This window comes from Tympanuchus pallidicinctus, unplaced genomic scaffold (assembly GCF_026119805.1).
Source record: "Tympanuchus pallidicinctus isolate F22 unplaced genomic scaffold, pur_lepc_1.0 scaffold3, whole genome shotgun sequence".
Taxonomy (NCBI): domain Eukaryota; kingdom Metazoa; phylum Chordata; class Aves; order Galliformes; family Phasianidae; genus Tympanuchus; species Tympanuchus pallidicinctus.
The window spans coordinates 11,988,908-12,013,194 of record NW_026294747.1 but is presented as its reverse complement, the minus strand read 5'-3'; the positions used below and the strand labels follow the sequence as shown (position 1 = coordinate 12,013,194).

The 24,287-nt window shown below is 40.0% G+C and overlaps 1 protein-coding gene and 2 long non-coding RNA genes across 5 annotated transcripts in view; 2 read left to right on the top strand and 1 right to left on the bottom strand.

Moving 5' to 3' along the window:
* The window catches only part of PTPN5 (protein tyrosine phosphatase non-receptor type 5), an 86,558-nt gene extending 85,503 nt beyond the window's left edge, over positions 1-1,055 (top strand). The window contains exon 14 of the mRNA XM_052694064.1: positions 499-1,055. Coding sequence (XP_052550024.1) covers positions 499-529 — 31 coding nt within the window. The 3' untranslated portion in view covers positions 530-1,055. The remainder of the gene's footprint in view (positions 1-498) is intronic.
* A 35-nt stretch (positions 1,056-1,090) lies between these two features.
* LOC128085248 (uncharacterized) overlaps positions 1,091-24,287 on the top strand; it is a 38,128-nt gene continuing 14,931 nt past the window's right edge. For 2 of the 3 annotated variants that reach the window (XR_008208863.1, XR_008208861.1), the window contains exons 1-7: positions 1,091-4,055; positions 5,757-6,025; positions 6,236-6,512; positions 11,774-11,905; positions 13,053-13,260; positions 15,077-15,344; positions 16,783-17,498. This is a non-coding gene — a long non-coding RNA (uncharacterized LOC128085248). Of the gene's footprint in view, positions 4,056-5,756; positions 6,026-6,235; positions 6,513-11,773; positions 11,906-13,052; positions 13,261-14,984; positions 15,345-16,782; positions 17,499-24,287 lie in introns of all 3 variants that reach the window. The other variant, XR_008208862.1, reaches the window with a different exon arrangement.
* LOC128085250 (uncharacterized) lies at positions 9,402-11,783 on the bottom strand. The gene is made up of 2 exons (XR_008208865.1): positions 11,230-11,783; positions 9,402-10,514 (listed from the first exon to the last, which is right to left on the bottom strand). It is a non-coding gene; the product is annotated as an uncharacterized LOC128085250 (long non-coding RNA).

The window sequence follows — 24,287 nt, the reverse complement described above, 5'->3', positions numbered from 1 at the left end:
ACAGAGCACTTACTGGCCATAAAGTAGTCAGATGGAAGGATAATAAAAGTAGTAGCCTAGCATTTCAGAGAAAAAAAGAATTCTGATCAGTCATTTCTAGTATATAGCTGGCGCAAGCTGCTAGATCTTAAACTGTACAGTTTTCACGTTCAGAAAGTCTAAGGTCAAAGATGAAAGCTTTCATCAAGTAAAAGAAACACAAGTAAAGGGAATTCGATTTGAAGGTGAAAGGTGGACCCATTTGAATGGTGGTTTGGTGAGTGGTTTTTAAACAATGTCACTATGAGTTTTAAAGGATTTGAAAATCCAAATGCATTCAAAAATAGGCAAAGGACTGGGCAGTAGATCAGGTGAGTAATGGAACGTGCTGTGTGCCTTCTCACTTTATCATTTGATGCTGCTGATAAGAAGTTGCCTCATAGTGGCTGAGGGCAAAATATACTTCTTACAAGAATGTTTGGGATTACAGAATAACATCTCTCATCTTTTCCTAACCAGCCCCATTCATTCCTGTCATCCTCATTACTGACCATTTGGATGCAAGAGAAGAAAGAGTGAGAACAGAACAGCGAAAGTGAGGGCAGTAAGCAGAAGAGGATAAAACCCCTTTGGGGCAGGACCAGGCAAAAGTAAGAGTGATCTTTCTCCTGGGTTCAAAAATCATATTGCTATGAGAAAAATTCTTGAGCAGAAGATGCATGACAGCAGTGTCTAGAGATGCGTGATATCCCTTTGTATTTTTTTAGAAGATACAATGAGATACGTGGGCTATGACAGAGACTCTTTGTTTTCTGCAAATAAAGTCAGAGTCAGAGAACATTCATCTCTTACGCAGGCCAAGAGACAAAGGCCAGCTCCACAAGAATACCAAAGTGTATGTATTATGACAAGGAATAGGATCTCCTTGGGTAAATGCCAAAGCTTTTATCTTGCTAAAGCTGTAATTTCTCCTGGCAACAAAGCAAAGTCTGGTGGTCACACGGTCTTAACATTGTCCTCTTTGTTGATTGTGTCTTCTAGACTGCAGCTTGTAACTACAAACTTTATCAGAGTTGAAGCCTAACTTCAACTACCTAACTTCAACTGCCCCTAACTTTGGGGAAGGTTGCGTTTTGGGTTGCCTTCCTTCTGTCTCAAGAGCCTTCAGTGAGAACACAACTGTGTCAAAGTTTCATTTTATCTGCCTTGTCAAGGAACACTTTCTAAAACTAGGGATACTCTATTTCTAGATGACTAGCACCTACAGCTCAAAGACTAGAATTGAGTAGTTTCTCTACTCTAACTCTTTACTCCAACTCTCTACTAGTCTTGGCACAGCAGTAGGTAGCAGACGCCCTCCTGGAAATGGGTCATATGCTTCCAGAAATTTCTCCAGTTAGCATAGATGCATAATCTTTTCAAGTGATGCATACCAAGCTAGTTGTTGTCTTTAGGTGTAAAATGTGTACTGAATGGTTTGGGATTTGAGGATTTGTCTAAATGAAGTGCAAAGGAGGGCTTAGTAAAATTTAGAAGGATAGACTAGTATGTCCTAGTATGTATCTTTTGATGCATCTGGTTTTGACACCTTTCTTGAATGTTTAACATCAGAGCATCAAAGCATCTTGTAGCACCACTATGCAAGCAAGGTAGCCTAGTTTTTCCATTATGCAGATGACACAGCTGGGACACAGGGAGAGCAAATTACTGGCCCAAAGCCTCACAGAAAGACTGGAAAAAAATAAGGAATTGATCAGCACTCCCTGTGGAAAGTCAGCACAGTACTTGCTGCAAAATCCTTTATGTGTAGGGGTTTTAACTGACCAGGCAATTGCTTATTTATCTGTTGTATTCCAGGGCTTCTTGTTGTATCCTTACTTTCCTGTTTCTGGTAAATAAATTTTTCAAACAACATCTCTCTGTTCAACTTGATTAACACATTTGTTCCCAACCAAAGAGGTTGTTTTTAGGAGGTCTGTGCCATACAGGAGCATTTTAGCATGGTGACATGCTCCTTCGTGATGCTTGCTTGCTGGAGAAAATATTTTTAAATTTGTGGAAAAGCCTTGTCCACTGACAGCACCCAAGGGTGAGTAACAATTATTTCTGGTGAAAACCAGTTCTCTACCTAGTATGACAATAGCTGACTGCATTTTCAGGTGTTCCTAGATACGTTCACCCACTATGTGCAAGTAAACATGGTTCATCATGTTTTCCACATGGAGGAAGTGGTTTGAAAAAAAAAAAAAAAGAGCAAACCCTATTACTCATCCTTACAGTTTCTAGAGATTTGGGCTGGACCAGTGGGAAAGGCACAGTTCATTTTATCAGCTGGAAAGCAGTCTTTACTGATTCAAAGTCAGGAGATCCTGTTTAAGCGAAAGTCGTGAACAGATAATGTGGGGCTGAAAGACTGTGACCTGAAAAGACTAAGTAAATAAGCTTCCATTATGTTCATATGTGACAGATCCATAACTATATGATGTAACAGAAAGATTATATTAGCCTTGATTATGAATCACAAAAAAAAAATTACAAATAATTCCTGTCAGTCTGCAGAGTACTTCTAAAGAACAAATTTAATTCCCAGAGTAATGTTTGTGATGTATGTGAGGCTGTATTAGGTACAGTAAGTAAAGCAAGGTTAACCTGATCCCCATGAAACAAACATTAAAAATAAGCCCAGAGTAACAGGTCCTTTTTCCACTTCACTTATTCATTAATCAGTTCCAATATTTCTTCCTGAATTTTCAGGGGCATTCAGAGCTGAAATGATTAGTAAACCAAATCCTAAGGTAACATGGAAAGGAGAGGGAAACTTTCCTAAAAAACATGGAAAGTACCAGTAGAGGGACCCAGAGTGTTGTTCACAATATCACTAAGGAATATTGGTAACACTTTTTGCTTTATTTTTTTATTTCCACAATAAAACTTTAAATAAGAAAAAGTTAATCACTATAATATTTATCAGTAGCTAAGAAAATGTCCCGGGTTGCAGTAGTCCTACTGCAGCACTGCTACTTGCCAATACTGTTGAATGTTTGTAGGGCATTGTTTCCAATCAGCAGCAAACAACACTAGAGCAAGAACTGCTATTTTTGTTACTTGGTTATGCATTTATTGCAGTGGGGCACTAATGCCCCTTGTGTGCCTTTCAGGCAAAAATAAAAAAATAAACAGTGCTAAACCTCAATAATTTCTAATATTATTCAGGACTTTCTAATGTGACTCTGGAGGCTTGCCAGCGCGATTCCCATCTACAAGAAGAGTCTAAGGAAGATCTGGGAAACTACAGACCCATCAGCCTGACATCAATGCCAGGAAAGGCGATGGAACAGATCATCTTGAGTGAGATCACTGGTATTTGCTGGACGATGGGGAATCAGGCCCAGCTAGCATGGGTGCATGAAAGGAAGAACCTGCTTGACCCGCCTGATCTCCTTTTATGTATTGTTAGCACTTTGGCAAACTCCCAGCAGATGGGCTGGCAGACAAGGTGGTGGGAAGGATTTCTGTAATCTGTTTTCCCAGCAATGACCATCTGATGGGGGAGCATTGAGATCTCTATCTGTGTTCTCTGATGCTATGAAAACTTGTTTGGAACTGCATGAATCCCTCTTCCAAGAGAGGTCTAGATATCTTGAATGTTATAACATGACAGTTGCTTATTTACTTGGAAAAGAAGCATGAATTTCTTGTGAAGTGCTATGTGCAGGGGACCTCCAGCTCTGAGGAAGAACGTAAAGAAGTTGGTGGTTGAGGAGAACGAAACATTGGAGATCATCCCTAAGAATCTGGAGAATTTAGAGAAGGCCAGTGTGAACTTCTCTCATTTCTCAGGAAATTGAAAGAGGTGAAAGAAGAAGTGGAGGTTGAAGTTAGTGTCATAGTACCTCAAGACCCTTGACAGAGTCCAAAAAAAAAAAAAAAAAAAAAAAAGTGCATGCATCCAAAAAGACAACTGTGATGGAAGATAGTTACTCATCCCAGATGGAATAAGTATCTACATTTTTTTGCAGCTGGACAAAACTGGATATTCAAAGAAATGTGAAGAAATTGTGTCAAATCTTGACAAGGTAAAAAATGTTTTCAGAACCTCTCTTCAGTTAATGTCTCTAGGAAGATCTCTCACTGGAGATGAAATCCATATCAGATCAGATTTATGATGTTAATGTAGCACCCTAATAGACTACCTAAGGTCTGCAATCCAGTATTCCTTAGGATAAGGCATACTGGATGCCTTGGACAAACAGTGTTGGACTAGTCCCTGCCCAGGAATTCTACAGTCCAAATGAGGTGTATAAAGGACATAGTAATGCTTCTATTCTGCCAAGGAACAGTTGGTAGAAAAATCCAGAAAATTATCCCAGATTCCATGGCTGTGCCAGATAGTGAACCAAATCTCTGAAGTCCCTAATGTAATTCTTCAGTTACTTAACAGCAGAATTTCTGAAATATCTGGAAAGCAGGTAAAATGTTTGCTTTTGAATACCAAAGATGGCAAGGAAGCTGAATATAGGAAATGTAAAAAAAAATAAAAATAAATTAAAAAAATTGTAATCATAGAATGGTTTGGGTTGGAAGGGACCTTAGAGATCTTCTATTTCCAACCCCAGTGCTGTAGGCAGGGTTGCTACCCTCCAAAAGAGGCTGCCCAGGGCCCCATCCAATCTGTCCTTGAAGCAGATGGGTAAGAAATATACACTGTGCATCACCAACATAGAAAAAAGAAAAATAGAGCTGGGTGCCTACAGAATTTTTGTGAGAGTCATGATGCTGGTGATGTTGGTTACAGAATTACGGAGGTTCTGTGTATGAAAACAATATCTGAAGAGAAAATAAAAGAGGGTCAAAACTATGATTTTGTAGTTTTGTAGATTTTTGTATCAAAAAGTAGGCCAAAGTATGATCTGCTTTCTTATTTTTCTAAATGTCTTTGTAACATTCATGTTACTGATGTTTTAGGCTCAAACAGAAATCTAACATTCAAGTCATAGACCAACCCACAATTACCAGAGCACTCGTGTGAAAACACCTTTTATGAGATAGCACATCTCAGCTTGAAGCCTGCTTATCACACATAATAAGCTAGGCTGACGTCAGTGTGGCAGGAATGTGAGTCACTACTGAACTTGGACCAGTTTTAGAGGAAAAATGGGAATGATAAGCTGTACCTCAGCACTTGATAAAAATGATGCTGCCCACCTGCCTTACCTTCTACTGCAATAAGGCCATCCCTTAAAAATAAGCTTTGCCAGAAGTACCATTCTTTAAGTGCACTACTTATATGTGCTAGAACTACTAAAAAAAATATTATTTGGTAGAATAGCATTACTTAAGCCAAATAGCAATCCTTGCCAGGCACAGCAGCACTCTTAGCAGATAACACAGAAAGATATCAGTCTTCTTTCTGCTTCCCAATCAGTTCCAGAATATGCCAAATAGTTCCAGGTATCTCATCAGCAGCTGCCTGATATCATGTCCTTTACAATGACATAGAGTCAGGAGAGGGGAAAAAACAAAACTAAGGCAGAAGAACTGAACAGAAAGCAGCGTGTCGTTAGGTGGTTGGTACTGTAAGATTGCATGCAACTTCTACTGATTATTTCAAACTAGTTAACTTAATTTCTGCTGAAGTTGAAGGAATTAACTGATCTTTCTGCCATCATTCAAGAAACAAATCAAAATGACTTCACTGTAGTCTCGTTATGTAGTGTAGGAAATCAGAGTTTGGAAACTAAGCAAAACAAAAAATTGTCTTTTCGGTATTTTAACAGGTTAACCTGTAACCTGATAGAAACAAAACCACTGAAAATGACCACAAAACATTGCTAGCTGCGATGTTTGAAATGGGCCTGCTAAGGAAAATGCCAAACTTCATGTGGAAGTTCAATGGGCAAGTGTGGAAGCAGGACAATAAGTATGAGGTCATTGCATCTGATGATTGTATTGGCCCACACTTAGGATATCCTGTCCTGTGGACTTCAGAACTCAATGCTGAAACTGGAGATACAGAGCAGAAAGCTCCATTCTTCACTGATCACAGGTAAATCAATGTAAGCTTCTTCAGGTGGTAAGTAAATCAAATGTGTTACAGCAGTATTTGAGCTACGAAATTCATAGACCTAAAGTGCAAATCCCCTAAGCCTTGAGCCCGCGTTGTACCCTGAAAAAACAAAACTGCCTTGTTTGATTTGTAAAGTGCTTGCTGATTTGTGCCTTTTTTTTTTTTTGCTGCTCCTTTCCCCTTTCTTAGAGATTCCAGTTCAATTCATCAGCAAACCTGAGAATACCCAAAGGAAGAATGGAAAATCCTGCCTGGAGTATGTGCTGATTTTGGAAGATGTCACTCTGAAAGAGATGAGGAATTGATGGATGATTGAAAGATTTCAAGTGCACTAGGAATCATGAAGGGAAGAGAGCAGAGCTTATCATAATGTTGATGAGCCAGTGACTCAGGAACTTGTATAGGCATTGCTGTGTGAGACAGTGAACCTAACGACTGCTACAGCAGCTCCATTGTAACTGGGAAAGTATGTATGATTGGTCCAAGGAAGGAAAAGAAATGTTAGCAGCCTTTGTACTGTTCTTCATTGTAGAGCAGTAGTGTTGCTTTGTTATAACAGCCACAAAACTGATTTGAGATAATGCTGATCTGAAGTCTATTTATCGTTTAATATGGAATAAGCCATTAGTCTGTGCTTTGTTTTGGTATTATGAAGATAATAATTAAGGACGTCCCTTTTTGCTGTAGAGTTAGAAGCATAAAGCAGTAAATCTTCCATCTAAGTCCTTGTTCGTACCACCTAAAGCAGCCTAGTAAAGTATAGTGGTTTTTATTTTAACCAGGATTGTCATAATGAATTCTTGTTCTTTAAGGTGACCCATGGGATGTTTGAATGCTAAGGACCAGGGGCACAACATGAGACTCTTAGTGTAGTAAATATTCAATATCGTGTTTATATTTTTAATTAATTTTGCAGTAGCATCATTGATACTATAAACTATCTATTTAGAAAGACACAAGGCTGCTAGGAGGTGAATGTTGGCAAAAATCTTTGTGCTCTCAACATGGGCTGGGGAAGAATTTCAAAGTTCTTCCTCACAGAGTGGATTTTAGTAGGTTTTAGTATCTGTGATAACTTCTGTTTATTGTGGACAAGCTTTGAGAATGCCCAGATGCCTTCCATGAGAAGCATATCATTTAAGACCATTTTAAAACAAAGTGATTGGAAAAAGGAAACAATCATATTAGCATGTCCTTTGCAGGTGCAAGAACAACAGAATATTTAGTTGGTAAGATGGTATGAAGGAAATCCCAAGGACCAAGAGGAGTTCAGCTGTGAGGTCAGGCAGATTTTAGGCAGTTTGCTACCCACCCTGACATCTGTTTCTGAGTCTGGTTTGTCTCTAATAGCTTTGCGTTTTCTGCATCAGATGATATCCCACAAACCCTGGTTTGACTTGATGCACAGATTTGGGTGGAAGTCACCCTATTAGTAGCATTTTGTCCCAAAACAGGACAGATGAAAGGAGCAGTTTCCCAATGGCATCCCTTGGCTTTCCAGGCATGCAGCCTTATGAGGAGTCCATCGCCAAGGTTGAGATTGGCTGGCAGTGAGCATGGAAACCCCAACTCTTGGAGGATGGGTACCAGTCCTAGAATGTGAATGTGGCAGTGTAGGGACTGTGTGGGGTGGGAGGATTCTCTGACCTTTCCTCCAGTGAAGAAACCATTTACATGTTATAGGTAACCTGGAAAGCCACGGATGAGCTGCCTCTCCCATGCAGAGGTTCAAAAGGCTCCTACCAGATCCTACACACAATGGAATTGCAGTCTGGTATCTTTTTTATAGACTCATATTTCCTTATGCAGAGTTCAAGTTCAGATAGAAATGTTAGAAATGTTGCAGAAATGTTTATCTCGTTTGAAAGTTCTTTTGGACCAGCTGCGGATCTAGAATAGTGCAAGAGGCTTCTTTTCTGCTTCAGCTTTTGGGTTCCTTGAGCTGCTTTCCCTCTAGTGGAAATACACCCATGAAGACAGATAAAAGCTATATAAGAACAGGCTCTCTTTAGCCCCATTTCTTTCCCTGATGTGCAGTTTACCATGCAGAGATAATAGCTTTCATCCTAAGGGTTTTTGACTAAGGAGAAACAGGCGGACAGATCAGATAAGGACTGATCTAATCCTTTCCAGTCTTCCACAATCTCAGTCCTACTAAGTCTAGACTTTAATTCTTCACTTTTTCAAATTTTTCCTTCCTGGTCTCCTGTGAAGGTGCTTATATGATTTCACATTTGTTAACATATTTTCTCACCCTGTAGACACACATTCATTCCCGAAAGGTTGGCTTCTCACCATCCTCTCTTCTCTCTCACTCAGTCTCAGATTTTCAGAGTGATTAGTGAATGTATTCTTTGCATGCTAATACATACCCTTCATTACATGCCATGCAGCTTTTCTAGGCAAATACATAGATCACTGCCCACGGAATTCATTCTGTCCATAAATCACAGAACACTGTGCCAGATAAGGTCTTGGAAATCTTGATTTCTTGGTCATCTTAGAGCAGGAAATTCTGAGGTTTAGGGACAGGGTCAGAGAAGGTGTTTGTTGCAATGGGTGTTGTTTTATGCCTCAACCTTCTTGTCAGATTATAGCCATGAAAGGAATCTGGGTACTGTAGTAGGAAGCAAACTCATCAACAGTTTAAAAGAGGAGCATGAAGAGAGGCATATGCTCAGCCAAGGGGACAGGGGACAAAGCAAGAGTCGACACTGCAGGTATCTAAGCCATCTCCTTACTATTGTTAACACTAACACTTGCAGAATCTGTGCTTCATCAGGTCCCTTCAGCTGGGGCTGTACCATTTTTAGGCTTATCTGTCTGCGTGAGCAACACTTTTCTGCTCCATTGTCTCCATACCAAGGGGAGAAAATTGAACAGTCATACCAACTGATTTTAAGTGAAAAATACAGGTTTCCATGTTTATAAATCTGTGATGGAGAATTTTGGCCTTAACCTTTACTTGAAACATTGTCATGAGCAACGAGAAAAACACCTTTTCTGAAATTATAACTAATGTAAATATGTGTATTACTCAGCTCTTGGCAGCCAGATGGCGCCAGATGGACTTTCAGAATCATCTGCAGCATGGAAAAGAGCCTCTCTCCAAATAAAGGCGAGATGGATGGATACCGCTGCCAAGACAGTGGGACAAACGGAGCAGTAAGGATGCTGTGGCTGCAGCATCAAATATAGATTTATAGATCCTGTGTGCAGTAAAAACACATCCACAGCAAAGCCTTGGTACAGGGAATGATTTTCCTGCTGTCAGAAATACTGACTGCATTTTTATGACTATTTCAGCAGGTTGTCCTTTGTAATCGTATACCTGACAAAAGGAAAAACACAAATATTTAGGAACTTGGTTATTTTTCTTTATTGTGCACAGGACATCCTTATCATTTTCCCATATAGCTCTAACAACTATGGAATGTTTTGTTTACAAGCAGTAAACTTTGATTCCATCATCTTTCTTGTGATTACGGCTTATCCAAATGTGGTCTTAGGAAAGAATAGCACAAAGGGTTTCCTCTTTTGCCCTCAAAACTTAAAAACTGCCTGGAAATAAATCTCAAGGACCTAAAGAACTGCGGAGCACTTGGCAATTGCTATTTCTTAGAACTCCCTCCTTTTCTGCTGAGCTGAACAACTGAAGGAAATCAGCCAGGTTTCTTGTTCAAGAAACAGAACTAAATTGCCTGAATCAAAACACACTGAAGATTTTTCATGTCCTTGAAAGTTTTCATGAAATATGGGATTCTTATATTAAAGAAAAAAAGAAAAAAAGAAAAAAAAGCCATCAAGGAGTATTACAAGGGGCCCAACTTTGGGCTACCTTTGGGAACTAACAGACACAGGAAAAATGGTAGGGTGTATTTGCAGCTGCAGCTTTCAATTGTTTTCTTTTCAGATTCTCCTGTTACTGAAGCTTTTAGCTGCACATAGTGTAACTATGAAGAATGAGCATACTGAAAGTGCCTTTTAAGGCATAGGCATTGTGTGAAGTCATGTTTCTGAGATGGTGTTAAATGGCAGAGAAAGAGGTGATGGAGAAAACCAGTGACTGTGTTACAAGCAAACGCTGTGCAAGAGAAGACAATGGAGCTGTTAATGCTGAATCTCAGAAAGTAACTGGCTCAGATTTTTACCTCAGCATTGTTGGTAGGGCCTCATATTAATCATTTTATAGCAGGCATGTCACTAGTAGACATGTTGGGCTGCAAACACTCTCATTCAGAATTTCTCTTAAAAAGCAAACAAACAAACAAACAAACAAACAAAAAACCCAAAAACCCTTGCCGTGGTTTCTTGAGTGATTCAAGTCCAATTTTGCTGTAATCAATAGAACTACCTTGATTTACACTGTGGAAGGATATGACCCTCTAAGTAAAGGCCCTCCTTGTCATTCTAGTCAGCTGTTCACACTACAAGCAATCCAAAATCTCCACAGGGGAAAGCAGAGTTCCTGGAAAACACAGAGAATAGGCACTGTAATGAAATGGAAAGCAACCAAAGGCAATGGAGAAAAACTGGTAACTTGCTTCACATCAAGAGGAGAATGGCTAGGGAAAATATCTTGGATCAAAGTAGGGGTGGTAGAAAGTAACTTTGGTGTGGAGAAGGTGGAAAAAAGAAAAGCATACTAATTCGACTCTGAGGGCTTCAGTATCCCCTGGAAACAGAAGAACAGAAATTATTGCCAGATGACCTATTGGGTAAGCATGTGAAGATCTTAGACCAGCTGTTTTTAATGTAGTTTCAATGTCCTGCTTCCCATCGTTTTTGTCCTCTTCCTTCTTGCCAGTTCCCAAAGGAACGCTGTCCTCATGCTTCAGGGACAAATGAGAAGGACCGGAGCTTAGACACTGTTTTGTGCTTGGACTAAAACCAGGACCAAACAAATAGCAATCCTTTCACTACCAGTGCTTGCAGACTCATAAACCCCTCAACTGGCCATGAAAGAGGACTAACTAACACTCTCTTCTAGCGTCAGTTACATAAGCTTAGTAGAATATGGCAGAAATGAAGTGTCTTTGTCTGGAAAATATTGTGGAGGAGGAGAGAAGATAATTTAAAAGGGAATGCTTAAAAACATTTTGTTTTGCAGCCAAGAAAGAAAATATATCAGCCAAAACCTAAGTTAGTTAGAAAACTCTACTGAACTATGTTCTGGGACTTACAGTTTGGGTACCTCCTGTGCTTGTTTTCTATTGTATACTGGGATCCCTAGAGAAGCTGTGCATCCTGCCATTTGTAGCTCTCTTTTTCCCAGGATCAAAGTGTATCACAGAAGACAGTGTAGACAGTGGGTCTGCCCTGTTGAAGCATGTCAGAAGTAAAATTTCCAAACTGAAGCAATATATGTCAGTTCTCACCTAAAGTGTTGCAATTTTCCATTTTTATCCAAACTTCTTATGGATTTAAGGAAAGTGTTTCTGTGCAGCTCTGTAGCATACTGCATAAAGAGCTCATTTTTGGAATAAATGCAAGCATTTAAATGTTTCAACCTTTGAAGTGATAAAGGGAAGTGGCTGGCAAAGTAAGAAGCTGTAAAAAAGAAAAAAAACAACAACACACTGGAGCATGAATCAAGTAAACATGCAAGTTATCCTTGACTTCTTGCTGTAGGTATATGTGTACGTATGCACACATACATGCACACAATTGGAAATCCATGAATTCTGTTTGTACTGTGCTAAACTGATTTTTTTTCTCTGTGTGGAGTCTCTTGAACAGGTGTCTCAGCCTTAAGGACTAAATGTCAGGAAAGAAGCTGTCACCATCACCAGAAACTCCTCAGTCCATATTGGAGGTTCCCCAGAGCTAGGCTATGTCACAGAAAGAAGGAAAAAGAAGGTAACAATCTTTGTGTCCTAGGCTACAAAGATCCCTTCCAAAGTCGGATCAGGATTATTTGTATGTTTTATACAGCCACATTAAAAGCAAAATAAGCTTTGAATAAAAAGCTGAATACTATTGATTGATCAAGGAAATGGCATCTAGCAAGATGTATATTTTGACGTGCTGTTCAAAGTGAGATCCGCTTTTCAACCCTCAGAGACATCTGGACGCCCACATGCAACAGTAGCACAGCAGAACACCCAGCATGTCAGAAAGTCACCCATGGATTTGGTTGTCTAATTTCAAGCACTCGTGTTTTGTATTTCCCCCTACTTAATTTGACTGCCTTTTCCTGACTTAGACCAGAAATGAATTAAGCAAGTGACTGATTGTATTGTATCCATCAGATAGCAACCATATGATCAATGCTTAGCACAGCTTGCATAACACATGGGAATGTTCCTGTCAGCAGCAGCATTTGACTAACAAGACTTTTGCTTTTCCTTTTCTGCTAATATTTTAGCTCTTGGATTCTTTCCTCTGTCTCAGTCAACATGTTGCATTTCCATGCTAATTAAGTTACAATCCATCACACTATCCAAAAATATCCCCTTTGAAATACCAACATTACTCGTGGTATGTGAAGGAGGCAGTTTTTACAGAAAATTATTCAGTTCCCTGAAACTTTTGCTTTTTTAAATGGAACAGAGGTTTAACCTTTCTCGAAGGCTGGACTGTGAGAGGATTGGCCACTCTGCTGAATTTCTTACTTAAATGGGAAGTCCTGCTAAAGTCAGTGGGGGCGAAGTAATGAAGATAGTTTTCCCCAGAATGTAGATTACACCAAGATATAATTCATAATTTAGTGATAAGCATTGTAGTGGCAAATTATGCCTCTTCTTCATATTACATTCAAAGGAATTCTGCTTCCTTCTTCTGGACCTTAGTGAAAGATGTGAAAGTGGACTACTGGAAATGTGAAATCTAGATTTAATTAAGGGGCTCACTTAACCCCTAAGTTTATGCTGTTCTCCAGGTGTCTGTGAGCTGACAATACCTCTTGGTTCATGTCAGTCCAAAAGCAATTTAGAAAACTAGTAGCCAGGTAGATTCACTATTAGGAGTAATTAGAGTTGTGTAATTACAACATTTGTCTTTCCAGGTACCTGAAGCAAATGATACAATGCATGTTCAGCCATGCAGAGCCTGGATTTCCCAGCACAGCTTTAATCACTTGTTGCAAAGGATCCCATCAGTGTCTATCTTCAACTATTTAATGTCCAGTTTTCCTGAACATGTGTGCTATGACAAGATCTATGCATTTATGACCGAATTCTGAAGCAGTGTGGCAAACTTCATCCTGACTCAGAGTAAGAATTGCATTGTGTTTGCAGTTTAATTAATGAAGGCCTTAATACTACTCACTGTAAGCGTAATTACAAGTGCTTGAAAGTGTGATTCACTTAAAATGTGTAACTATTAAGATAAGAATATAAGAAGGAATTCTCACCAGGAGCAGCTGTGTGTATGCAAAAATCAAACAGATCAACATGATAGAGATGCTCTAAGGTGGAGACAACTTGAACACTTGATGTTTACGTACAGTTTGCCTAATATACGACAAAGAAAATATTTTTTGGTGATATTTCTAACATCACTATGCTGCTTTCATCAGTTGCCCATCACCTTTTTTAAAAGTTGTGGGATTTGTTCTTTTTCTCCCTTAAGACCGGATTTGTAGTAGGAAAAGTTTGTGCCTAATTTTGGACTGATTGAAATCACAAACTCTAAAGAACTGTGGTGCTTCACAGATGCTGAACTGGGCAAATTTAACTTTGTTATGTAGAATTCTTACTTTATTTGACTGTGTAACTAAAGCACTTGAAAAACAGAAGTTTGTCAGAGGCCACCAATAAATGGCTTTAACTATCACTAGTTAAACTATCAGTATGAGAGTGGTCCTCTGTCGGTGCACATAATTTAGGGGGGAAAATAAACAACTCCTGAAATGTAAAAGCTAATATAACAACAGCAACAAAAGAAAAAGAAAAGGAAAGAAAGAAAAAAGAAAGAGAATTCTATGCTCAAAGAGCCTTGAGGTTAAATAGTTACTCAAAAGGAAAAGCGTTCTGGTTCCTTTACATCAGAAGACAACACAAAAACAGTTTAAAGCCTGAAGCCATGATTCTTCTCCTATTTGACTACTCGCATTATTCCGCATTAAGCCTAGGAGAATATGTTCTACCCAAATGCACCATATTCCTTGTGACCCTTTATGCTCATAAGAGTATTCTGTAAAAGCCATTAGCATGAAGGTTGGCACAGCATGCTGCACTTGGACTGCACTTGGGCTGCAAATTGACTTGGGCTAGGAGGATGGTCTTAGTTATTTTTGTTTATTTTTTAATGCATTTTGTCTGAGATTGTCAAAGCAGAACAGGAATTTGGACTATTCATTTGACTCAAAACATGCAGATAATTTTTAATATCATATCCTTCACTCTTTTTATTTAGTATGGCAATCTAACTCGACAACTACGAGGTAAATGAGCTACAAGGTAGACTAATGAGCAAAAAGCACGATCTGCATTTTCAAAAGTGACTGTTAATTTGAGTACTATAATCTTTGGCACATAAATTTGAAGAACATGAACAGAATTTTGAAAGCCAGTCAATTCATTTGTCCAAGCAGTCCAGATAGTGCCAAACCATTTGACTCAAAACTGTAAGAGGGATTTTTAATAAAAGAATAGACATACAGCTCTCAAAACCATACAGGACAGCTTACAGGAAATGTGTTTACACACACCCATCTGTCAGTTAGAAAGAGACAGAAGTGATGCATAGAATTTTGATGCATAGATACCTCTCCCAAGCTCTCATGGAAAAGAGTGGTGGTCAGTGCTCACAGAAGATGCCCTTTCCACAATGATTTCAGTTGGGCCCTTTGCAAACATTGTGAGGACTTCACACTTAAATGGCCTGCCTCAGGACAGGGTTTATATGGGTTTACGTTTATTTTAGAAACTGCACTGTCTCAGTGGACAGAATTTGCTGTGTTTATCAAGGTTCCTTTTTTTCTAAAACCTTGCAGATTTGACATCTTGAAAAAAGAACAGTTCTATCTCCACATATTCAAACATAGACCTGCCAGTAAAGTACTATGTCACAGTCCTTCTGTCACAGAGCCTGCAGAAGTCCTGACAGTCCTCCATCTGGTGGACTTTTCCAGCTCCAGCATTTTCTCAGCCTGGCAGGAACCAAACAAGGAAGCTGTGCCATCAGGATACATACTAGAGGATATAAGCAGAGAACACCAAGGATGGACCCTTGACAGAAAGACAGTACTGATCCCTGTCTTTAGTACCACTTAACACTGCAGGAGGCTTGCAGGACAGACATATCCTTCCAAGCTGCGAGTGAAGCCGGTGTGGGAAAAGCAATGGAGTTACAGGTAAGACTTGCAATATCCATCTAGCTGGAATTCCCATCTCTTACTGATCCTTTCTTCTTAAATATACATAATTTTTTTAAAGGGTGATCAAGTTCATGTTGCACAAAGGAATGTTTAGTATCAGAGCTCTACTTCTTCTTGCTGTGTTTTCAGAGGTGCTGGGAGAAAATAGAGGCCAGCACAAGCTGTGCAGTTCTTTAGTCAAATTAAAGGATTCTGCCATCCTTTTGGCTAGTCCTGAGTTGTTCCCTGAACAGGTATCTTAGGTGCAATCATAACTGTTACTTCCACCACTGATGTTTCTCAGGTATTTCGTTACACAAGTCTAGGTTGGAATATTTTCTGATTTCCATCAAGGATGCTGTAGTCTGAGTATGGGTGAGGTGGGTAAGTATTATAGCAAATAAACTGTCATAATTATGAAATGCTTGTTTCAAATACAGTGGTACTGAGACAGAATTACAGTTCTTTCAGGTGGCTGGTTTGAATGAGATGAGCAATCAGGTGACAGCAAGCCAAAGTTTAAATAATATTGTCTGAGGTCATGCTTCAAAGATACTAATCAGGTCTTGAGAATTAAAGTATTATGTCATACTAAGAAATCCCTATCCAGCTCATTATTCAAGGTAGGAAATTACTTAAATCATCATTGTTTAGGATTTATGAGTTCTTGATGATGAATTGTGAAATTAGACTTTTTATTCCTAAGATGCTCTCAGATGACAAAGCATGATGCTGACTGCCCTAAGCAGCAGTAAGTCATGTTATGTAGCACTGATTTCTGCAGAGTAGACGGATGTTCAGGCTTGACTGAGGGAAATCTCAGAAGATGACACAGTGACCAATAATAAACATCGCTGTTTCTACTCTCAGTCTTCACTTTGGAACTACATAACCAATCTGTGCTTTGATACCATATTTCCAAACACAGGAACACCAAAAAATCCAAGAGCCAATGCAGGCTCCAGATAAACTTCTCTGGTATAGAATGGCAATGTGCAGCACTGTAATGAAAAGTAGAAGTCGTACTAGAAACAGACATAGAAAATTGTTTGTGGCAAAGAGGATGGGCATCATCTAATAAGGCATTAGATCTGCCTCTCTTATTCACTTTTTACATGAACTATTATCAAATGTTCCCATGTTTGCCCTTTCTCACCTGAAATTGGTGAACAGGTGCTCGTCACTAAGCTGTTGATTGCTGAGGTATTATTGCTTTTTTCATGTGGCATGGGTATTAGGAAAATAGCTGGCATTGCTCCTCTTAACCAACTTCAACACTAGTTGTAGAAAGTTTCTTCCTTCAGTCTCCATTGTTCACTTCTTCACGCTTGACTCAGCAGACTGAAGAATGACTTCTTTTTCCAATGCAGTCTCTCATTATTTTAATTTTTAATTTTTTTCTCTTTCTGTCTTGTTTTTGTTCTATCCTTCATAGGTTTGACCTGACTGTGAGGCTGAAGAGCCACATGGTGGTTTGTGCTGGAACAGCACAGTGCATTCATACATCTTTGTCCATACAAACTAGCTTGCTCCTTAGAGAAATTTTCATTACTGTAATGATCTGCTGGGGGTGAGAAGTTTAGAGATCTTTGCATTGTATTTTATACATTGCCTCTTCAGAGTGCTTTTTAAAACTAGCAACCATATTTTTTCATCAGGAAGGAATTATATACGGCAAGCTGCTATCAGGTTCCTCAAGCCAGAAGAAATCAAGGAGAAAGTGCTTTAATTAAACACAGAAAGACTCTGGAAGGGAGGAGCTGAAGTGAAATAATTTTGCCCCAGAAAAGAACACAGGGATGGTTCCAAACAGGAGAAATCAATACTTAATCTGCAAAATAATTCTTAGATTTCCTCTGATCAATCACTAATCTCAGCTGGCTTGAGAAAGTCCCAAGAAACTGTGATACTAAAATAGAATTACAGCCAGGATGAAGAAGAGAACTAGCAGACACATTATGATATCCTGAAAAATGATATCAGTACTGCCACACAGTTCACACAGCCACAGAAAAGTCTACAGCAATAAGTACACCATCACAGGCCTGCTCCCAGGAAGGAAATACTTTTTCTGAGTCATTGCCCACAGTAACACTGGGGACATTGACCCTCTGGATTCAAAGAAGCTGTGGTACATCTCCAAAGACAAAGGTAAGCATAAAAATTCATGTTAGTGCTGAGGAAAAAGGGTGCTTTTGTACACTAGACTGCAGAGTAAGGTCAGGCTTCCTCTTTGGCTTTGAGCATATCACTAACTTGTTCTCCACCTCAGCTCCCCACCTAGGCAGTGAGCACAGGAATTCCTTTTTTGCTGTTCCATCTATTTGATAGTAATTTTCTCAGCTCCAAGCTGCCTTCGACAATATGCACGTGTAGGACATTGTGTAGTAGGTTCTACAGATGTTGATTAAAATTTAAGATAGTAGAGCCTGTCCGAAGCTCATAGCTTATCATGTCTTGATGAAACAGACTACTGGCTTTACAAATTATTGTCTGGTAGTGTATTTCCCATCCAACTGGGATTTGTTTCCTAAATGAGAAGGATTCATTCAGAAAAACCAATCTGTCATGTTTAGGAGATTGCATGACAGTCTTGTTGGGCAAGAAACAATAGAAGTCCCTGGAAGTACATGAGGTGTGCTTTTAGCACTCTCACGGGTACTGTGTCAGGTAAATGTGTTTCCCTTTGCTCAGTTGTTCTCTGCTCAGGCCTTATCAGTAATAAGGATATCTCATCAGCAGTAGTCCCAGGCAAAACTGAACAGGCCCCAGTTCATGACATCAAAACAATAAATGATCTTTCTGCCTGGGCTGGGGGAAAGCAGAATAGAGTTACTTGGATTTGTGAGATCCAAGCCCAATTTTTCAGTCTGGCTTATTAATGCATATATTTTGTTTATTATTAAAACAGAAATATAAAACAAGGAAACTATATATTAATATATATTACCAGGCTATGCATATATTTCTTCAGAAGCTATCCACATGCTTTTACTGGTCTTCTAATTCCATCAAGAGCAGTGGGAATTACATTAAAGTAATAGAATAAGTAATACACTAAAATAAGTAATTGGGTTTCAGAGTGCTTATTTTTATTTAATGATCAGGCTTTCTTGATCCATGTCACTAAACCATAGGTATGTTTCTTCTGTTATATGCACTCCTGTGAAGGAACATATCCAGTTTGGTGGTTGTAGTCATTTTCTTGTGCAGAAGTGCTGTATGCCTGGGTCTTGTTCTAGGCCTGAACAACTTAGGAAACTTCTGCGTATGTAACCAAGCATAAAGGGTAGTGAATGGAGATTGTGTCTTAGGGTACATTCCCTTGGTAACAACCTGCTTGTCTTCAGGCAGGACAGCAGGACACAAGCAGATGTGAACTGATCTATTCTTCATTCTAAATGACAAGCCGTTGGTTTTATTTGCAGAAGCTTCAGACATGGTAGAAAAATCTCTGAGGAATAAGGAAGAAATAGAGTTGTTTCCCAAGAATGGGGTCTACTAGGAGAATTTTACCCTACGGTGCTATATTTAGGATCCAGGGAACTTACCTAATGGGGCCTCATTCTAATGCAAAAGAAGATAATAAAGACTTCAGAAAATGTGTTTAGATACAGGCTGAAAATAGATGTACAATGGACAATGGAAATTAAATTGCATATGCAGATCCCCATGATTCCCCCTAGAGCGTTCTGTTGACTATTAATGCCTCAGAGCAATATCCCTTCCTTTCCAAGATCACCTGGTTTGGTTTATAATTGGGTGTAATTTAATCATGCATTTCTAAAGCACCGTGGGAGCCAAATATCCCAAAGCACTTTACAACTTAATGGCATTAACAAGAGAAAGCATCAATATATCCCTATGGAGCAAAAACCTGATACCTTATTTACAGACCGAGAAGCACAAAAATTAATTGCTTGCCTACCATTGCATATCGGCTTGATGGGAGACTGAGGTTTTTGAGTCTTCCTTCTCTTGTTTTTCATTTTGTATTTGTTTACAACGCTGAGGGTAATGTAGTGTATTGTTCATTCTTCCTCCCTGAGTGGGGAAAGAAGACGCAGGGCATGAACTGTCATGTCCAAGCTCTTTGGATTTGCACTTACGCAGAAGACTCCCTGTCCTGACGGTGCTGGCTACATGTGTGTGTATGATTGCATATCTATGTGCAACAGACAGTGTGGTATAAAGCGGTCCACAGCATCTCTATTTCCTTAGCATGGTGTTTTGATCTCAAGATGAAGGAGTGTCCCAGCAAGGACTAGCATTGTGCTCCTCACCAACAAACCGTAGCAACAACTGCATCGTGAACTGCGCTTCCGCTAACAACCCCCATGCAGGAGTTACCCCATACAAGGGCAATATTAGTATCACGTGCAAGTTCAAGCTGTGGTTTAGCTGTGGCAACAGGTGGCATCTGCCTGCTTACGATCCTAACAACCTACAGCTGTAAGATGACCATAAGTAAGTCAGATCCACAGCTGCTGTCCTTCAGATTGTGTAACTAACAGTAGATTTTGTGTATCTAAGTATAGTTTTGCTATTTTTTCAAGGCAAATGTTCTAACTGTGACTGGCAGTGCACTTCTTTGGATCGTTTTGGCTCTTTTGCCTGCACATAAAGTAAGCAATTGCCCAATTCTGCAGATAAAGGTCCATGGACCACAGTGTTTCTAAGAACTTATCTTCATATCCAAAAAGCAGCCTATCTCTGGCGTTGTCTTCCTCTGAAATCATTAAGATTTGCCTTCAGTTATTTGAAAACAGTATTAGATTCCTTAAAATGGCATGTTTGGGCTAGCAGTCTCATAAATACCCCCAGATGACTCAAAAGCAAATATGGCCTTTCCTCAGTCCCTAACCAGCCTTATCCTACTCATTTCCAAGCAGTCCAAGCTCCAACGACAGCTTTTTGCTTTTTTCACAAATACTAAAGACTGCACTGATCTTCTCATCCTGTGAAATGCCAGCATTTTGCCAACATTTGCCAACATTTTTACCAGTAAAAATTTCCAAGGCAAAAAGTTAAAAAAATAAATAAGTTAAAAAATCAGACACTGATATCCTCCCTTCGCTTCCCTGCTTTTCTTCATGCCAGAAATTCCCACCCAGTGAACTTTATGTCAGGTTGTAACACAGCAGCAGTGTTCCAGTTAGCTCAGACTGGTCACATGCAACTGAGCATTTACAGGTGCGTGGGGTGATGTTTTACTAACAGTAATGCACAAACCACACATAGTTTCCCCATGTCATGATGCTCAAACTTGCAGCTTGCAGACTGTTCTTAGTACAGCCATGCCTGGAAACTACTGTATCCTCTGAGTTTCAGCAGCCCCTGTTATGCTCACCCAACTTATGATTAACCAAGGATCAAGGTTAAACACTGGAGAGCAAGAAATCTCCATCCTTTTGTCTGACATGAAACTCTTTCTTCCATTTTCCTTTCTAGAGAAAAGGCCCTCATGCCTCTGGACCTGTTGTTATTCTTTACAGGGAATAAGAGAGAGACACTGCCAGACACAGCTTGAAATGAAACTGATACAGCACCAATAATGACGAGCTATATTTGGAAAGATCTTTTAGGGTTATTTTTGTCTGTGATCACTGCTTCTGGACTGCCTGCTGGCAACTGCTGAGGCCCCACTCTGGAGGGTTCCATCTCTCTGCCAGTGGGGAAGTAGCTCGGTGTGGGTCAGTGGAGGGAAAAAAGGATGTGTGCGTGCTGTGTTTCCTGCTCTGATTTTCAAGTACTCATTTGTCTGTTTGTGTAGGATATATATGACACTTTTTTCACTGAAGCCACTACGCACCTATAACACCAAAAGCAGTTCTTTGCTCTTTTTTAGGATGCTCCCATATTACTGGGTCTTATGCTTCCCAGGTTCACTGATGCACTCCTCCCTGAAGCCACAGCTTCAAGCCACATCCTACAGCTGGAGGACAGTTTCCTAGTTCCCAAAAGCAGTGGAATCTCTCCCTGGCCTGGCATCACTATCAGCCAAGCTGATGCAAAGAGAACTTTGGCAGTGCTGTTCACTGGTGCTAAGGAAAGACAGGCAGATTCGAGGGGCAGAACAGCTTTCTATACCTTTAGAGATCTGATTGCTTGAAAGGACAAACCTTCTGCCTCCCCACACAAATCTTGTTGTGGTAAAAAACTGTTACAATAGGAACACGCCTCTCCAAAGCTATGCAAAGCAACCTGTTTGTAAGCGGTAGCTGTGGAGCAAGGCTTGCAAAAGCACTGTGTGGGTGAGGTGCTAATTTATATTTGGATTTTTAAATGGCCCTTTGGGTGGGGGTGGGTGGTGGGGAAGCTGATATATCAGATGCTTTAATGTCTTATTTCCAGAACCTCCTGAGACTGCTCCTTGTTCTCCTTGACTTACCTGGGCAGACCCTTGGGAGAATCTCTGACCTGCTACGGGTTTGTGCAGCTGAGTGAGGTGGGAAGAGCAGATGTCAGAATAAGAAATAGTGTACTGAAAAGCTGTCTTCAGAAGAGGAGGATTTCACTTAAAATTTAACTTAATTGTAGGTTTATTTCAGAACAGCAGAACTCTATTCTTACTGATTTTCGTTCTGGAAGAGTGGTTCTTACTGCCTGCGGCTGGCTGCTCTCAGCTGGAGGACAGCATTACTTGCTGTGGGTACTTCAGCTGTGAAAGCACTGTGTTAGACTGGGAGCTCCTTCAGACCATGAGGGCATTTTTAGGGGTTTCAATAATCTTTATGTAGAGACAGGTTGGCCCAAAACTGAAGGGAGTAAAGGAATGATCTAAGAGATGTGCAAATGGGTTCCAAACACATGTGCTGGAATCTGCTGCTGATTTCTCTGCTGATTCCACAGGAGCTAAACCTCTGTTTGTCTCCTCTCTTCTGTAGACTTTTCCATCTCTTTTCTTTACAGAGCTTGCATTCTTCTGCTTGGTCATATTTTCAGTTTTAGCCTCTTTCACTGTATTTGCAAAAACAGTGCATTGCTCCACCTCTGTGGCACAGAGCAGCAGCATCTTACAGCTCTGAAGGGGTGAATCTCATTTTCTATGGCACAGTGCTAAGGTCACAATGTCTATTAGACAAAGTGACTTTCTCAGAACAGTGTTGAACTGAACAAAGGGAAATGAGAATGAAAATGAGATTTTCCAGAACTCGAAGTTTCACTTTCTATGAAAGTGGCAATCAGTTGTTTTTGAAAGTTGTTACCAGTTGTTTAGGAAAGCTTTTAAGTAATTCTATGAAGCCACATTGCTAGTGCTTTGTGAGACTTCCACTCAAAATGTAGGATTGGATGTGGTGATTGCAGCACTTCTCACTTTCTCTTTTCTTAAGAGAAACGTGATAAAACTCTCTTGGACACAGTGACAGAAAGTTTGCAGAAGTCTAAACCTGCTCTGCTTGGTCCAGCATGCAGAACACATTGCTGTGGCTGCATCCTTTGTTTTTGCTTGTGTGGCTCAAGATGCAGGTGTGCTTGGCTTCTCTAAAGGTCAGTTAAACTAAGTGGTAGAGAGTGGGGCTCCTGATCAGCAGGGCCAATTCTGATGCTTCCATATTTCTTTCCTCTAAAGTGGTTTCAGACAAAACACGAAAGATGACATTTCTAATACATTTCTGCTATTGAATCTTAACAATAATAAACGTAATAAAAGGTGCCAAATACTGCTGTTTTCCCTTCTACTTATCAGTCTGCTTCACTGGTCAATGAGAATTTTGCTTCTGAGTTCAGGAGGAGAGCTGGATTCTGTCTCCTTATTTGCCATGTCCCCAGATAGCTCAGCAGGACCTCTGTGATGATGAAAGCTTCATTATGTCAGGCTGTGTATAAACATACCATAACTCATAAATCTGAAGTACTTAAGACCTTAACATTCCAAAAAAGTAAATACAGTCTGCAGCTTTGCAAGTCAGCATGTGAAAGAGCTGGCTGCATAAAGCAAACCCGAGATCCAGAAAGGTCCAGTAACCTCATTGCTAGTGGGTAGGACTAAAGAATTAGAACGTGTCTAAACCACTGAAGGATTGACATAGTCAGATAAATTTATATATATATATATATATTAGTTGGTTCTTTTAGTTTATAGTGATTTTTTCCTGGATTTTTTCGGGTATAAAAGCTTAATGTGACCAGCCACACTCACATGCTTAGTCCAAGAATACTTTGTCACCTTTGTTCCACCTGCAACAACGAAGAAAGTGTGTGGTTACAGAATGCTTCCCCCATGATGCTTCTAAGGTTTTGAAATGAATTGTAAGAGACAGAGAAGTAGCAAAGAAACACCTGATTTCCCTCGCTTCCCTTTGGGCTGCTTTGAAACTTGGTAGTGGTTCTGCCTAATATGATTCATTCTCACATCGGGAATCACTGCACTGAAAAGGGGACAGTGGAAGAATCTATGTTAAGCCTGCGAGCAGATCCATTTAATGGACTGGGGGCGCTTGCTCTGCATTTCTATGCTATAGATCCTTGAAACCTGTTCCACTGATGACAGATGGCCTGGTTCAGGATTAATGAAACCAAATATCTGTGCCACTGCATCAAACACAGCTGAGGAAATGGGCAGATTGGCAGAATCTCAATCAGAGAAAGATGTCCATATTAACCTATTTTTCTCCCCTGGAAATTTCTACTTAGGAGAGGAGAAAAAAGAGAATTGTCCATTTGTGTGGGACTTCTGGATAACCTTGGTGAGCAAACTTCTCAGATAATCATTTGCAGCAAGCTGCCTTCTCCCTGGAAGTGTGGACAAATGACCATTGTAAGGGGGACTGGCTGTTGCAGCAAGGAGCCAGTGTCCTTCGGGGCTCTGCACCCCAGGACACTTGGGACGTGCTGTAACACCAGCCAGTTGCCATCAGCACAGTGCTGCCTCATTCATTTGTGCTGGATGTGCTCTATGGGGTGCCTGCAGATGTGTTTCATAGTATTCAGATGGGA